This window comes from Bos indicus, chromosome 13 (genome assembly GCF_029378745.1).
Source record: "Bos indicus isolate NIAB-ARS_2022 breed Sahiwal x Tharparkar chromosome 13, NIAB-ARS_B.indTharparkar_mat_pri_1.0, whole genome shotgun sequence".
Classification (NCBI taxonomy): Eukaryota; Metazoa; Chordata; class Mammalia; order Artiodactyla; family Bovidae; genus Bos; species Bos indicus.
Window position 1 is genome coordinate 22,197,132 of NC_091772.1, and position 17,816 is coordinate 22,214,947.

General features: G+C 39.6%; 1 protein-coding gene and 1 non-coding gene across 4 annotated transcripts in view; both read right to left on the reverse strand.

Moving 5' to 3' along the window:
- NEBL (nebulette) overlaps positions 1–17,816 on the reverse strand; it is a 376,594-nt gene that overhangs the window by 47,227 nt on the left and 311,551 nt on the right. Inside the window, exons 14-18 of one of the 3 annotated variants that reach the window (XM_019973022.2) lie at positions 16,381–16,491; positions 8,429–8,539; positions 8,151–8,261; positions 2,404–2,508; positions 410–502 (exon numbers count right to left, since the gene is read on the reverse strand). The exons of the other annotated variants lie outside the window; for them this stretch is intronic. Coding sequence (XP_019828581.2) covers positions 410–502; positions 2,404–2,508; positions 8,151–8,261; positions 8,429–8,539; positions 16,381–16,491 — 531 coding nt within the window. The remainder of the gene's footprint in view (positions 1–409; positions 503–2,403; positions 2,509–8,150; positions 8,262–8,428; positions 8,540–16,380; positions 16,492–17,816) is intronic. 3 annotated transcript variants of the gene reach the window in all.
- TRNAH-GUG (transfer RNA histidin (anticodon GUG)) lies at positions 12,336–12,408 on the reverse strand. Its single transcript has one exon. It is a non-coding gene; the product is annotated as a tRNA-His (tRNA).

A 17,816-nucleotide genomic window follows, 5' to 3' on the forward strand; every position in this document is an offset into this window, starting at 1 on the left:
CACCAAATAAATGTTCTAGTGCCTTTAATCATTCTATCAGGATAAAATTTCTTTCGTCCAAGTTGAGGGGAGGTATTGAAAAGTATCCTTCCTCTGAAAATTGTAATACAGCTAAAATTCTGTTCAAAAGGATGAAAACTAATCCTAGATTTCATTACTGTACTATTAAAGTGATCTATCTCTTATGCATTATGATATATATATATCAAGATGAAATACTGCTTTAGGTTCAAGGGGAACAAGGCTACAGTTTCCTTCTGAAAGTTAGGTCTTTGATATTTGATGAAACAGTGTTTCAACAAAGTGAAGAAAAAAAAGAAAAAGGCAGCTAGTTTTGTAAAGAACTAAAAACATTTATCTAGCTTGTGTTTGCTTTTGCAAAGGATAATTAATGCCATAGAGAACTTACTGAACTAATGTTCTGCTGATTTTTCTTCACTCGTTCAATCTCAGGAGTATCTTTTACTGCTGTGCCAGCTCCTACTTCTTTCTTATAAAATACCTTTATTATAAGAGAAGGAAAAGAATAACTAAGCTTATTAGAATTGAAGTCCTAGATTCGATTCTTGTAAAGGAAAATTTCTCAGGTTTTAAAGTAATGTGAATACAGCTTCTATTTATGAGAACCAATGTTACATTAATCAGTTAAATAATCCATCATGGGAATAAATGTAGAACTTTGGTTTTGTATTCCACAGTCTTACAAGTAAACCTCTACTACCTGTTCTAGGGTATGCCTGGTACCTTACATGGCTGCAGATTACTTGCTCTAAGAATATAAGTTTTCTTCTTCAAATACAAATATATGTCACATGTGGAGCTGAGAAAAATTAAAGGACATATTACAAAAGCTCACTAAGCAGTTACCATTTAATTCAAAAGTAGCATGAAGTTTCAAGCAACTGCTCTTCTTCAAGTGAGAGCAAAGACGGTCTTATTCTCTTCAAAGAAAATATTAGCTTTACCATCAGCATCAACACTAAGTCAGCCTGTTTTCCTTATCTTCCACTTATTCCTTAAACCTTCCCACATCTCTCCATCCCTACCAACGCCTACCCCTTTCGACCACAAAGCAAAAGAAAAAACAAAGTGTCCTACAGAAAAACAGACTAATTATAAGGAAGTCATTCGAGGCCAGAGCTACTCCCTCTCTTCTTTAATTAATTTTTAAATTGGAGGATAATCACTTTACAGTACTGTGATGGTTTCTGCCACACATCAACATGAGCTGGCCATAGGTACACATGTGACCCCTCCCTCTTGAACCCCCTCCTGCTTTCCTCCCTACACTATCCCTCTAGGTTGTCACAGAGCACCACCTTTGGGTTCACTCTCCTGATATTTCTTAACCAGTAGGTCCCAGTGGAGGTCAGGAGAGCAGGACATATGAGATGTTCCCCCGCAAAAGCTAGAAATCTGGAATCACAGGCGGTAAGGGCCACACGACTCTTCTCCCTTGTCCTCTCTTCCAGCAAGATTTCTACATCTCTTGGCACAGCCTGCCTGTGAAGACCCTAGAGGTACCTGAACAGCATACCTGCAGAGTTAAGAGGTTTCCAACTTATTAGAAAGTAGAAAACATTCCAGAAATTTTCAGAAATAATAGAATTTATATTTTTAATAACATTTGCTTAACCACTAAGTTAATTCTACATTAAAATATTGGCTGTACCATCAATTTTTATTTTAGAATTCAAGTTCATATACCCATTACATATAAGCCCACTATCTTAATCAATGATGCTAATAAAATTCCTATTCCTCAAAACAAAAATATGAACATTTAGGAATTGATTGTTGTTGGTTAATCACTAAGTGGTTTCTAACTCTTTTGTGACCCCATAGACTGTAGCCTACCAATTTCCTCTGTCCATGGGATTTTCTAGGCAAAAACACTGTAGTGGGTTGCCATTTCCTTCTTCACGGGATTTTCCTGACCCATGGATTGAACTCACATCTCCTGAAACGGCAGGCTGGTTCTTTACCACTGAGCCACCAGGGAAGCCCTTAGGAATTGGTTACAAACTAGTAAATCCCTAGATGTATTATCAATGCAAGTAATCAATGACTAGGAAGGCAATCACTTCATATGACTATTTTTATCTTCAAAGTAAAATGTGTGTGTAAGATTAAGATCTCTTTCCTGAGTGAAATTTTAAAATTCGGTTAAAAGTACCTGTTGCTTGTACCTAAAAAGGAAATTTGAATCTGTAATTCTAAAATAATCATGATAAATTATAAGCTGTAAGAACATTTGGTGTTCTTATGATTTTAAAGAAGGAAAGATATGCATTTGACAGAAAATTCAAGCAAGGCAGCAAAAAAAACCAGACTGAGGAACAAAGGCCCCCTTTCAAAACATCATTTCAAGATGACAACTGGAAAGAGGCAATGGCTACTCACCGCACTAATGTTTTGTTGAGTTGTCTTAATTCTCTGAATTTCAGGAGTATCTGCCACAGTAGAATAGCTAGAAAGCATCTTCTCTGCCTCATCTTTATACTTTTTCTAAAAATATAAAGTGAATGTGAATCTGAAGCTCTGTGTGCCATATTCAAGAGAGACAGAGACAAAGAGAAAATGGTACTACTTTTTCCAACTCTGCTATACCTGAAAGTCACTCAGCTGTGTCCAACTCTTTGCAACCCCATGGACTATACAGTCCATGGAATTCTCCAGGCCAGAATACTGGAGTGGGTCGCCTTTCCCTTCTCCAGGGCATCTTCCCAACCCAGGGATTGAACCAGGTCTACCGCATTGCAGGTGGATTCTTTACCAGTTGAGCCACAAGGAAAGCCCACTTGCTCTACATTGTACCTTAGGATTCAAATCAGTTGTTGATGTGTTTGTGTGTGTGTGCTCAGTCGCTCAGTCTTGTCCAGCTCTATGACGTATTTATGCAACAATAAAAATAAACAGCATATGCAAAAGGGGCAAGCAAACAGTCTAGGAAAACATTCACCTTCTCTCAGGCAATGGTTCCCACTCAAGACTATTCAAACACCCTGGGATGGCCTGACCTCTATGAATCCTAAGCCTAGAACCTACTCTCTTATGAGCAGTTCCAGTTCCTGTTTAAAATAGCCCTTATAACTCCTACCAGTAACCTGACTCTTTTTGTTTACTTGTCTTCATGCTTCTAGATTTATACTTTGCTTCCTACTTCAGATAAAGATACATCTGACTAAGGAAAAGGTACTAGTATTTTGTGCTAGAGATAAAAATCTCAATTTTCCTTTTGCTACTAAATGTACTACTATGAGCTCAGATATATCCTAGGCAATACCTTCTACTAGTGCCAGCATTTACATAGTAGTTCAGTTCAGTTCAGTTCAGTTCAGTCGCTCAGTTGTGTCCGACTCTTTGCAACCCCATGGATTGTAGCACGCCGGGCCTCCCTGTCCATCACCAACTCCCATAGTTTACTCAAACTCATGTCTATTGAGTTGGTGGTGCCATCCAATCATCTCATTCTCTGTTGTCCCCTTCTCCTCCTGCCTTCAATCTTTCCCAGCATCAGGGTCTTTTCAAATGAGTGAACTCTTTGCATCAGGTGGCCAAAGTACTGGAGTTTCAGCTTCAGCATCAGTCCTTCCAATGAATATTCAGGACTGATTTCCTTTAGGGTGGACTGGCTTGATCTCCTTGCAGTCCAAGGGACTCTCAAGAGTGTTTTCCAACACAACAGTTCAAAAGCATCAATTCTTCGGCACTCAGTTTTCTTTATAGTTCAACTCTCACATCCATACATGACCACTGGAAAAACAATAGCCTTGACTAGACAGATCTTTGTTGGCAAAGTAATGTCTCTGCTTTTGAATATGCTATCTAGGTTGGTCATAACTTTCCTTCCAAGGAGTAAGCATCTTTTAATTTCATGGCTGCAGTCACCATCTGCAGTGATTTTGGAGCCCCAAAAATAAAGTCTGTCACTGTTTCCACTGTTTCCCCATCTATTTGCCATGAAGTGATGGGACTGGATGTCATGATCTTAGTTTTCTGAATGTTGAGTTTTAAGGCAACTTTTTCACTCCCCTCTTTCATTTTCATCAAGAGGCTCTTTAGTTCTTCTTCACTTTCTGCCATAAGGGTGGTGTCATCTGCATATTTGAGGTTATTGATATTTCTCCCGGTAATCTTGATTCCAGCTTGTGCTTCATCCAGCCCGACATTTCTCATGATGTACTCTGCATATAAGTTAAATAAGCAGGGTGACAATATACAGCCTTGACATACTCCTTTCCTGATTTGGAACCAGTCTGTTGTTCCATGTCCAGTTGTAACTGTTGCTTCTTGACCTGCATATAGATTTCTCTGGAGGCAGGTCAGGTGGTCTGGTATTTCAGCTTCAGCTCGCACCAGAGGCAAGGGGTGGCGGGGTACAGGAGCTCAGGGGTTTTGGGTTCCAAAACTTGGGGAAGGTTGTCAATAACAAGGAGAGGGAAGGGCGCAAGGAAGTCGTGGTGGGCCAAGGGCAGGCAGTGTTGCGGGGTCCTAGGGTTGGGATGGGGAACAGAGTGGCCAGAGGCCAAAGTGGAGGGACAGGCTCTGGTCTGCAAGGCTGAACCCTTTGTAGCTCTTGACCCCACACCTAAGCCTCCAGCATTTTCCTTTGTGAAATACAATCCTGGAGCTCCTGGGAGGCTTGGCACTGCCCAAGACCTGAGGGCAGGGCAAGGAAGGCTTTCCAGCAGTGGAGAAACAGGAAAGCAACTCCAGCAGTGCAGTAAAAAGGAAGCAGTGCTAGTGAAGGCCCTACTGAGTCACAGGAGCTTCCAGCCCCAGCCTTTGGACAGCATGACAGGGAAGGCAAGACATTCTGGAGTCCAGAATGGCTACCTGCTGAATGATAGATACCTCCTAGAAGATCGGAGAAAGATAACCCCACAAGCAGGTATTATTATCCACTCTTGGGGAAACTGAGGCACTAGCTAAGTGTCAGAACCAGGATTTAAACCCAGCCACTCTGGTTCCAAAGTCAGTGAAGGTAACTGCATGGCATACTGCTGCTTGTTAAGGAAGGAGAATATTGTTCACATTGAAACGCACCACAGCATCGTTAAACCCTTTTAAACATTCCCTTGTATCTCAAATAACTAAAGTTCTTTAAAATCAGATGTACCCTGATATCACACTCACAAAATCAACACTGTTAAATTAAAGCAGGAATTCTAACAACTCAGGCACCACTTCCTATGGGAAGGGTTTACTTTTGTTATCTATACTTTCTGGTATGACCAACCTAGATAGCATATTCAAAAGCAGAGACATTACTTTGCCAACAAAGGTCCATCTAGTCAAAGCTATGGTTTTTCCTGTGGTCATGTATGGATGTGAGTGTTGGACTGTGAAGAAGGCTGAGCGCCAAAGAATTGATGCTTTTGAACTGTGGTGTTGGGGAAGACTCTTGAGAGTCCCTTGGACTGCAAGGAGATCCAACCAGTCCATTCTGAAGATCAGCCCTGGGATTTCTTTGGAGGGAATGATGCTGAAGCTGAAACTCCAGTACTTTGGCCACATCATGCAAAGAGTTGACTCATTGATAAAGACTCTGATGCTGGGAGGGACTGGGGGCAGGAGGAGAAGGGACGACAGAGGATGGGATGGCTGGATGGCATCACTGACTCGATGGACGTGAGTCTGAGTGAACCCTGGGAGTTGGTGATGGACAGGGAGGCCTGGCGTGCTGCGATTCATGGGGTCGCAAAGAGTCAGACACGACTGAGCAACTGAACCGAACTGAACTGAACTGAGGACATATCATAATTTGTCATACTATATTTGCATGATTATTTGATAATTAGATTACCTAGTAGTTCCCCAAAGCCAAAAATCCAAGTCTAATTTTGCATGTAAATGGGTGTTCAAGAAGTATCTACTGAATGTATGAATGAGTTTGCCAACTTTTCTCCACTGAATCAAATGGCAATATGCCCATTTTAAGAAGTTAGATTTGTAGTTTAGCTGATACAACTAGTGTCAACTTCTCCAAGTTCAGTGCCATCATGAGACACTGAGGACAGATGAACACACTTCAGGACCATCCCATCTGCTCTGTCACTGAAGAAGGCTGAGAAGCAGGCAATTCCTTGGATAAATACTTAATTCTGGCATCATGATACCCTTTAATGGAGCAGGACCCCATGGGGACTTCCCAGGAGAGACTCCACTCCCCCATTACCTCCACCTATCTCTTGTCTATAGAAACTTTAGTCAGAGAATAAATTTCATCAGAGAATTTAGAAATATGGAAACAAAGGAAAGCAAGGAAACAAGGCCAAATAAAATCTAATCATTAAACAAAGTCAAGGACCTTTAGTTCTTCCTGAAGAGCTACAGAGAATATTTTCAGCCATATCCTTTGAGCTGTTTTGTAAATGCTGAAACCTCCACCAGGTGGAAGAAGCTAACTACATGATGAAACAGACTATCGCCATGACATAAGCTGCCACAATTTTGAGAACTGGACTCAAGGAAATGGGAACAAACCAATCTTGGAACTGAAGATTAATTGCACTTAAAACAATCAAGATGACACTGATTAGACCACCACATGATCAATTTCAAGACGACTGTCTGACTCTTTTCCGCTCACAGCCCCCCTCCCTTTGCCTCAGTTCAGTTGATCAGTTGTGTTCGACTCTTTGCAACCCCATGGACTGCAGCACACCAGGCTTCCCTGTCCATCACCAACTCCCTTTGCCTATACACCCCTAAACTTCCCCTATAAAAACTCTTGCCCCTGATAGCAGGGGATAGTTGGTTCTTTGGGACATGAGTACACCTTCTCCCTAGGATTGCTGGCATCCTCAGCAAAGCTATCTTTCCTTTTACTCACACTTGTCTCTCAATATTGAATCCTTGAGTGACTAGCCCCTGAACCTGAGTTCTGTGACACTCTAATTTTGAACCAGTGGATGTTTCAATTCCTTGCTTGTTAGTCAGAATTTTGACAAATTTGGTCAAATTTTGTTAAAAATTATTTCAACATAAATCCCATTAGCCAAATCCAATTTCTTCATTATCTTATTTTTTTTTTCATTCCCCTATACTACTTTTCCCAGAGAAGTCAATGGCACCCCACTCCAGTACTCTTGCCTGGAAAATCCCATGGACGGAGGAGCCTGGAAGGCTGCAGTCCATGGGGTCACTGAGGGTCAGACACGACTGAGCGACTTCACTTTCACTTTTCACTTTCATGCATTGGAGGAGGAACTGGCAACCCACTCCAGAATTCTTGCCTGGAGAATCCCAGGGACGGGGGAGCCTGGTGGGCTGCCGTCTATGGGGTCACACAGAGTCGGACACGACTGAGTGACTTCACTTTCACTTTTCACTTTCATGCATTGGAGAAGGAAATGGCAACCCACTCCAGTATTCTTGCCTGGAGAATCCCAGGGACGGGAGAGCCTGGTGGGCTGCCATCTTTGGGGTCACACAGAGTCAGACACAACTGAAGTGATATAGCAGCAGCAGCATACTACTTTTCCATTGGGATTCATTCTTTTTATAACAAATATTATAGCAAATAAATTATTCACTAACAAATAACTTTGCCCAAATCAGATTTTATCAATAACTTTTTTCTTCCATTATATACTTTCCTGTGTAGTCATTATTTCTCTTATATCCAGTTTTCTGGCAGATTTGTCACAGATATACTTGGCAAATTAAATTTTATCAACAAAACTTAGATCTTACATTAAATTTTAGTTAATCTTAATCTTCAATTTCACCTTATACTTTGTACAGTTTAACTTATTCTTAGTTTAAGTTGTTTATTTAAATTAAAATATGCATGATGAAGTAGATAAAAGAAAATTCTTTGTATTTTTTGCAGGATAAGCATTAGAGCCAAGTTCACAATGGAATAAAAAAATGGAAATAAAAAGGTCAAAATGTCCTTGGACTCAAAACAGAGGGATCTAATAGGGATGCTCTGATGCTCAATAAGTTTTGTTGAGATGAATCTACAGCAGTTGTCCCTTTCATTATTGACAAAATCAAGTTTGGTTAGTGGTTACTTTATAATAGAGTGCATTGACTTTGAATAGAAACCCCCAAAAAGGCACAAATCATAAAGACACACAGAGCAGAAGGTGCTGGGATATTAGAATATATTATCCTGAGCATCTTTATTCTCTACCAACCTGGCTATAGATTTCAGATGCCCTCTTGGCTCGAAGCATATCCGGGATATCCATGCTCACCTGCATTCCTTTCCCTTTAATTTCATTTTCTAAGTCTTTCTTATATTCTTTCTAAAAGAACAGAAAACAGTCTTCAGAGTTTTGCATAGCTTTCCATAGCAATGCAGATATTTACATGTTTGAATCTCAATGTCACACATGTGGAAACACCATTTATATTTCTTCTGTATACAATTTGATGTGTTTGTTTTAAACTTCATGTCCTGTTAGTTTCTTACCTGGCTGGCCATTTCAGATGCTTTCTTGGCTCTCTGGATATCGAGAGTGTCTGTGCTCACCTGCATGCCTTTCCCTCTAATTTCAGTCTCCAGATCTCTTTTATAATCTTTCTGCAGAAAATGAAACCTGAAATTAGGGCCTTACAATAATTTGAAAATCTGCGTTGGAAAACTTGATGTCATTTTTGATGTCAAGATCATGGCTTTTAGAAATAAACTGGATGTAAATTCACTTCTTTTTTTCTAGGAAATGACAAAGACTTAATTTGTGGCAGAACACAACTTGGAATGACCACAAGGACTCAGGCAGCTTTTTTTCTACTAACGTGACTTAAGAAAGAAAACACAGGGAGGTGAAGGAAAATATTTTATATTTCAATAAAGTGATAAAATATTGGTTAATATATAACTTGATGAATATCAATAAAATGTGAGTGTAAAAATGTCACATTACATAAGTTTTCATTTCTCTTGAGTATATAACCTAGAAATGAAATTGCTGGGTCATATGGTAACTGTTTAGCCTTTTGAGGAACTGCTAAACTGTTTTCCAAAGTGGCTATTCAGTCTTACAATCCTAGCAGCAATACACAAGAAGGGTTCTGATTTCTCTACAACTTCACTAACACTTGTTAAAATCTATGTTTTTTTATCCTAGCCTTTTAGTGACTGTGAAGTAATACATCACTGTGGCTTTCTTTTGCATTTCACTGATGGTAATGATGCTGAGCATCCTTTCATGTGCTTATTGGCCATTGGTATATTCTCATCTTTACTGGCAAAAGCCCCAATCCATAGTAAATAGACTATATTAAAGTATAATTTTATCTGTTATGGAAGATAATATATATGTAACTTTATAATACATGTGTTACATTGCTATTGACTAGTTGACAAAATGTTATACTTTGAAAACATTTAATTAAATATTTATTGATTTTAAAAAATTGTCGTATCTCATTCTGTAGTGAGTAATTGCTGGTTGCCTCCTGGAACCTTACTCCTGTTTTTCCTTCATTCGCTCCTTGATTTGTCACTGGGCAACTCGCTGCTTCCTGTTCTAAGCTCTCCACCTTGGCTGAGACTGGCCCCAGTGCAAGGACCCTACTCGGCTGAAGAAAATCGTTACACCCCACCCCTGGCCCTTCATGATTAGTACATTTAAGGAAAGGAACGTTTCTCTTTCCACACAGTGTATCAGGAGACTTTTCTTTCCTTCTGGACATGAATGAAGAAGTTTGCAGCCCTGGGAGCTGCCATGTGCCTCCTTGCAAATGGGAGAAGAAAGCCTGCCCCAGAAGAGAAAGTCAGAAGCTAAAACAGAAATCACACTGTGTAAGTCAGTCCTAGATTAAGCCATGCCCAAGAATTCCTCTACTGCTGGGTCACAAGAACAATAAAAATTATCTGCTTTTTTGAGCTGGATTATCTGTTACCTATAAAATGTCATGATTACATAGACACAATTGTCTTAAGACACTCTTGTCACATTTTAAAGCTACTGATTATTCTTATTCCTATAATTGAACATTTATATGTATGAATGTTATTCTTCAATGAAAATTATAATAAAAGGAAACTACTGACTATATCCTATTAAATTTCTTCAAAAACAATTACTTCCTATTATGCTGACATACCCAAGATTTGTGATTCCATGCTATAAAATAAATTTTGTTTTGCTTATTTGTGATGTTGTAAATTTAGAGAAGTTGTAAACAAAAATTTCAATCTAGAGAAATGGTATTTACTATCTACCCATAAGTCTGCTACCCATAAATCTGCCTATTTGCACTGACTTACAGTCTCAGTTTTACTTTCCTGAAGTGAAATAATAAAAAAGTTAAACATTCAGGTAAAAATGTTTAACTTTCAAACTAATAATATTAAATTATCACTATGCCCTTAAAAAGCTCTGTTTTTAGCTAAGGCCCAAAAGCAAAACACTTCATTTGAAAGACAATATATGTACAAACTGAGGTACTGATCATAGATTATCACCAAAATTCCATGGTATAAATATGCCATTTAATATTTCCAATATGAATTTTCAAATCTAAAAGCATTCAAAAGCACATAAATAGACTACATGGACTCTAGTCACATCAGCTAATATTGATGCATAATAAAATATCTTACAACTTAGAAAAACTTAAAAGAAAAACATGATGACATCTATGTTCCAAGAGCCTGAGTCAGATTTTTTAATGCAAGTCACATGGTCAAGCCCACCAGGAAAGTCGAACTGTGAGAGGTCATCTGTGTAACAATATAGCACATTTACTTTACTTGAAAAAACAAAAGCTGAACTATTGCAAAGTCCTGAAGTCTAGTTGAAAAGGACTTGAGAACCATCATTTGAGCAAAATGCAACATAGCTATAATTATATGCAAATGAGACTGTGGATGACAAAGATACGGCATCACCAGAATTGGTCTGGGCCACAGCACAGCTGACTCTTCAAGGCCTGTTTTTCCTTTGGGTTCTCAATAACCAAAATGCACCATTTTCCTAGTGAGTTTGAGTCTTGAACAAAGTTTGAGTCTTGATCATAGATTCATGGGTTTGAACTGTGCGGCTGCACTTGTATGGTGATATTTTCAACAGTAACTACCACAGCACTACATGGTCTGTGGTTGGTTGAACCTGTGGGTGTGGAGAAACCATGGATATAGAGAGCAGACCATAAGTGATATGGGAATTAATGTCCCGTGTTGTTCAAGTGTCAACTAAATACAATCCCAAGGTATACAAAGACATTTCAATCAATGTATCTCTGAATAAACTAACGTATTATCATTCTAAGGAAACATGCAACACTTCAACTTGTCATAAAAGGAATATGTCATAGAAGATTCTTAGGTAAAAGTGTGAAATGCAAAATTTCTGTTCTTTCCACATTGTTTTCTCCTGAGAAAGTACACTTTCTTTTGGCTTCAAGTTCAGTCCCATGAGGATGATTTTGAAGACTCTTCTCCAGCTCCAAATTCCTCATCCCGCCCCATAGTCAAATCCAGGACCTTGAACAAATACTGGATATTGCACTCTCTTCATAATAACAAAAATAATGGAAAATATAAGGAGTGATTTGATAGTTGCTAGATAGTCAGTTACTCAGAAGCCCAAGGAGGCGACCATAAGGAAATACTAATAAATCTAAGAAAGGAAGGACAAGAAAGAGCCAGCCATGCAAAGACAAGGGAAGGACTTTCAGGAAGAAACAGAGCTATACAGAGACTGTAAAACTTGTGGAGGTGCAGCCAGCCTGGAGCCTTTAAGACTAGAATATGATGAGCAAGGGAAGAACGGTACAGGGGTTGAGAATAAGCAGGAGGGAGAGCATGGCACCATACCAGAGCAAGGAGTATGGTGCCCATACTGCACAGACTGGAAACCACTGGAGAGTTTTCAGTGGGAGAAATCAGAAAACTTAACCCTTCAAGGATTGTTCTGGCTTCTGGGTAGAGAATGAGGTCAATGTTGGAAGAAGAATCTTGTTTAGAAAGCTACCGCAATGATTCAGGAGATAGAGATTGTGGCTTGGACAAAAGTGGGGAGAGGTAGATGGATCTAGGAAATCATTATGGTTGTGGAGTCAATAAAACTTGCTGACAATAGTAATCAAAGTAACTTCTGGGATTTCACTGATACCACTTGCAAAGAAAGGGGTGAAAGAAGGAAGCAGATCTAAGGGGAAAATGAGGATTTTCAGTAGGTTATGTAGAATCCCTGTTATAATACATTTAAGTGTCATTGACATGTGGTAATGCCTAAGTGTAAGTGTAGTTGCTCAGTCGTGTCTGACTCTTTGCGACCCCATGGACTGTAGCCCATCAGGCTCCTCTGTCCATGGGATTCTCCAGGCAAGAATACTGCAGTGGGTTGCCATTTCCTTCGCCAGGGGATCTTCCTGACTCAGGGATCGAACCTGGGTCTTCCGCATCACAGGCAGATGCTTTACCCTCTGAGCCACCAGGGAATCCCTACAGGACATTAAAGGCAAATGGTTGCATATTTATATCCATGTTACAGAACATAATTTTTCTAAAACAATGAGGTAGAATTATATGAAGTAACATGGAAAAGAAGATATTAAAGAAGCAGAAGCAGAAGATATTAAGAAGAGGTGGCAAGAATATACAGTAGAACTATATCAAAAAATCTTCACAACCCAGATAATCACGACAGTGTGATCACTCACCTAGAGCCAGACATCTGGGAATGCAAAGTCAATGGGGCCTTAGGAAGTATCCCTACGAAAAAAGCTAGGGGAGGTGATGGAATTCCAGTTGAACTATTTCAAATCCTAAAAGATGATGCTGTGAAAGTGCTGCACTCAATATGCCAGCAAATTTGGAAAACTCAGCAGTGGCCACAGGACTGGAAAAGGTCAGTTTTCATTCCAATCCCAAAGAAAGGCAATGCCAAAGAATGCTCAAACTACTGCACAATTGCACTCATCTCACACGCTAGTAAAGTAATGCTCAAAATTCTCCAAGCCAGGCTTCAGCAATACGTGAACCATGAACTTCCAGATGCTCAAGCTGGATTTAGAAAAGGCAGAGGAACCATAGATCAAATTGCCAACATCCGTTGGATCACTGAAAAAGCAAGAGAGTTCCAGAAAAGCATCTACTTCTGCTTTATTGACTATACCAAAGCCTTTGACAGTGTGGATTACAACAAACTGTGGAAAATTCTGAAAGAGATGGGAATTTCAGACCACCTGACCTGCAGATCAAGAAGCAACAGTAAAAACTGGACATGGAACAACAGACTGGTTCCAAATTGGGAAAGAAGTACATCAAGGCTGTATATTGTCACCCTGCTTATTTAACTTCTATGCAGAGTACATCATGAGAAACGCTGGGCTGGAAGAAGCACAAGCTGGAAGCAAGATTGCTGGGAGAAATATCAATAACCTCAGATATGCAGATGACACCACCCTTATGGCAGAAAGTGAAGAACTAAAGAGCCTTTTGATGAAAGTGAAAGAGGAGAGTGTAGAAGTTTCCTTAAAACTCAACATCCAGAAAACTAAGGTCATGGCATCCAGTCCTATCACTTCATGGCAAACAGATGGGGAAACAGTGTAAGACTTAATTTTTCTGGGCTCCAAAATCACTGCAGATGGTGACTGCAGCCATGAAATTAAAAGACACTTGCTCCTTGGAAGAAAAGTTATGACCAACCTAGACATATTAAAAAGCAGAGACATTACTTTGCCAACAAAGGTCCGTCTAGTCAAAACTATAGTTCTTCCACTGGTCATGTATGGATGTGAGATTTGGACTATGAAGAAAACTGAGCACTGAAGAATTGATTCTTTTGAACTGTTGTGTTGGAGAAGACTCTTGAGAGTCCCTTGGACTGCAAGGAGATCCAACCAGTCCATCCTAAAGGAAACCAGTCCTGAATATTCTTTGCAAGGGCTGATGCTGAAGCTGAAACTCCAGTACTTTGGCCACCTGATGCAAAGAACTGACTCATTTGAAAAGACCCTGATGCTGGGAAAGATTGAAGGTGGGGGAAGAAGGGGACGACAGAGGATTAGATGGTTAGATGGTATCACCGACTAAATGGACAAAAGTTTGAGTAAACTCTGGGAGTTGGTGATGGACAGGAAGGCCTAGCGTGCTGCAGTCCATGGGGTCACAAAGAGTCAGACACGACTGAGCAACTGATCTGAACTGAACTGAACTGAACATGGAAAAGGGTCCATGATATTCAGTGAGAAAAGCAAGGACCAACTACATTGTATTTATTTAAGGTTTTTTTCAGTTCCTTGTGCACAAATGTATAGTTATCTATATACACAGAAAAATAGATCTGAAAGGCTCTACAGAAAATTCCTAACAATGGCTATCTCTCAGGAGGATGACAGAATTAGGGGTAGAATTATGGGCAGAAGGTTTTCAAGTCTCTGTTCAGCATGCACCCTCCCACCCCACTCCCACCATTTCTAGATGGAATCCCTTTTGGTCAAGAATTCTAGGCCATCCCTTGTTTCTATATCTGAAACAAAGTTATCACCATTCCACTCCCCTGGCCAGTATCTAACCCTGGGGATGGAGGCAGATCTCAGCACGGCAGTAATTCCCCTGGTAGGTATTCAGCTACTTCTCAGCCTCCAGATTCCCTGGGTGGGAGTCAGTCCTAAGCCAGCTCTGCCTAACTGCAAATGTCACATCGTAGCTCTCAGAGTAGCGCTACCGGAGCCTCAACCCCAGCCAGCCTTAAGGTACGGGAGCTGTACCCCTTAGCCTGCACCGCAACTTTCGCTTTACACGTGTTTCTTCTAAGTCATCTCTTCCCAAACACTCTCTGCTCCAGTGGCCCTTCTATATTTTCAAAATTTCTGGGGGAGTTCAAGAGATGTAGAACTGATTCTGGGCTATTTCATTCGAAGAATACATATAAGATCTGACTCCTACAACTTTGTTATTTTATATCTATCACATCATAGCACCTAAGACAAAACTTCAATATCCTGTTGTTCATGTATTACATGAAGAAGAAATGGTTTTAGATGAATGAATTTCAACACAAAATGCTGATTCTACAGAAATTTCAGACACACTGTTGAGGTCAACAGAGCATATTTTGAGAACACACAACCAACCAAACAAAAATAGTATCATTTTCATGTTACAATCTCAGTGTGTGATTTTCTTTTTTTTTTTTTTTAATTTTATTTTCTTTTTAAACTTTATATAATTGTATTAGTTTTGCCAAATATCAAAATGAATCCATCACAGGTATACATGTGCTCCCCATCCTGAACCCTCCTCCCTCCTCCCTCCCCATACCATCCCTCTGGGTCGTCCCAGTGCACTAGCCCCAAGCATCCAGTATCGTGCATTGAACCTGGACTGGCATCTCGTTTCATACATGATATTTTACACGTTTCAATGCCATTCTCCCAAATCTTCCCACCCTCTCCCTCTCCCACAGAGTCCATAAGACTGTTCCATACATCAGCGTCACTTTTGCTGTCTCGTACACAGGGTTATTGTTATCATCTTTCTAAATTCCATATATACGCGTTAGTATACTGTATTGGTGTTTTTCCTTCTGGTGCCTATGTTCTCCTCTAGGAGTTTTATAGTTTCTGGTCTTATGTTTAGATCTTTAATCCATTTTGAGTTTATTTTTGTGTATGGTGTTAGAAAGTGTTCTAGTTTCATTCTTTTACAAGTGGTTGACCAGTTTTCCCAGCACCACTTGTTAAAGAGATTGTCTTTAATCCATTGTATATTCTTGCCTCCTTTGTCAAAGATAAGGTGTCCATATGTGTGTGGATTTATCTCTGGGCTTTCTATTTTGTTCCATTGATCTATATTTCTGTCTTTGTGCCAGTACCATACTGTCTAGAGGAGAATATAGGCAAAACACTCTCCGACATACATCACAGCAGGATCCTCTATGACCCACCTCCCAGAATATCGGAAATAAAAGCAAAAATAAACAAATGGGACCTAATTAACCTTAAAAGCTTCTGCACATCAAAGGAAACTATCAGCAAGGTGAAAAGACAGCCTTCAGTGTGTGATTTTCAAGTTCTGCTCACATAGCTGGAAATGAAATGTGCCAAGTAGCACATGATCCACCCTCAAAAAAAAATGATATGAAAATATTAATCATAGAGTAAAATTAACATGAAACTTGTATTATGGGATAAAGTAAAAAACTGTATCCGTGTCTGTATCTGTGTGTTGTATTAAAATGCCCTTCTCCAAGTTTTCTTTGACATACTTGAAGTTAATGAGCAAAGCAGAAACTGTAAATTTTTCCGGTAAGCATGATGACTGCAAATGGTTTCCATTCCAAACTGTTAGACTAGTCACAGAAAGCTTTGAAAAAGTCCATGTATTAATCTGTTTGTTATTATGATTTGTCAAGTTCCAAAACAGGAGCCTCAAGGTCCACCTCACTCAGTCTCAATACTCACCTCACTCGCCATCTCAGAAGCTCTTTTGGCATGCTGAATTCCAAGGGTGTCAGTGCCAACTTGCATTCCCTTCCCTTTAATTTCTGATTCCAGGTCTTTCTTGTATTCTTTCTATAAAAAAGCAATATTTTGCAATACTCAGACACTGAGGGGACAAAGACATATTTGAATTCAATGATACCAAAAATGGCTAAACATGTTTTTGTTTTTTTTTTAAGAAGAAAACAGAGCTTACTTTGTACTATGAATGATCAACCTAGACCTAAATTTTCTGAACTGCTTAGAACTATATTCACTGTCCTCACTGAAGAAGAGTTTATACACTCTCAAGACTTTTGCTATATAAAGGCAATTGCCAGGTGACAATCTTCACTGAAACTGTCTTGGGGCCAGAAGGATCGGAAGGCAAGCTTAATTGAGTTGATGTTTTAGAAAGAAGACTGACTTTGAGGTCAGAGCACTCGTGGCCACGTGTGTGATACTGGGACTGTTTCTTCACATTTCTGGTTTACTCATCTGCAAAATGAGGATTATAGTTCCTCTGTGCAGGATCACTGTGAGGATCATGGAGACTGCATGTAGCCTACTGCCCAGAACAGAGTGGGTTTTCAGTAACTGATAGCTTTTTTCCAGTTTTTTACTCCTATATCCACATCCGAAGGCCTGGTTTATTGGTGTTCCTGCCACTGTCTTGCCATCAACTCTCTTTGGATGAACTCTGCCACTGAGAGTTTAAAAAACCTTTCCCAAGTATTATTGATAAGTAATTTACAAAACTGAACTCTGAATGTTACTAGATATATTACCCACAACAGAAAAAAATTTATAGAAAATTACTGCTATAGATAAGTGTGATGACAATGTTAGTCAAAGACATCACGGTGGACAGTGTTGTTTCTGACTCTTCTGACAAAAAGTTCCACAATTTCCTGTAAGGAATTGCCTCTAATCTCTCTCAATCCATCAACTCTGGGTGGGTTGTTCTGGGGTGAGTGTGATTTTTCCTACATAAAATCTTAATTCCACTAAAATGCTTTTAATATTTCCTTTATGTAAAAAACACAAGCCAAAGATGAATATAAATCTTTAAAAAACACATATCAATTTAGAATAATTTATACTTAAAAGCACCATTAAACTGCTAGAAAGTAAACTGAACAATGGTGACCATGAGACCCATACTAGATCATCAGCACATGACATTCCTCTGACTCCAGAGAGAATGACTGGGTTGAGTCTGGGCACAAGACAAAGGTGATTCAGTAAGACTCAATCCTTAGACCTTAGTCATATTATAAGCAAACAGATGCTCACTTCCTACTGGAATTAGTGGCCACAGATATGAGTTATCCTGTCGTGAAGAGGGGGCTTCCCTGATAGCCCAGTTGGTAAAAAATCTGCCTGCAGGAGACCCTGGTTCAACTCCTGGGTCAGAA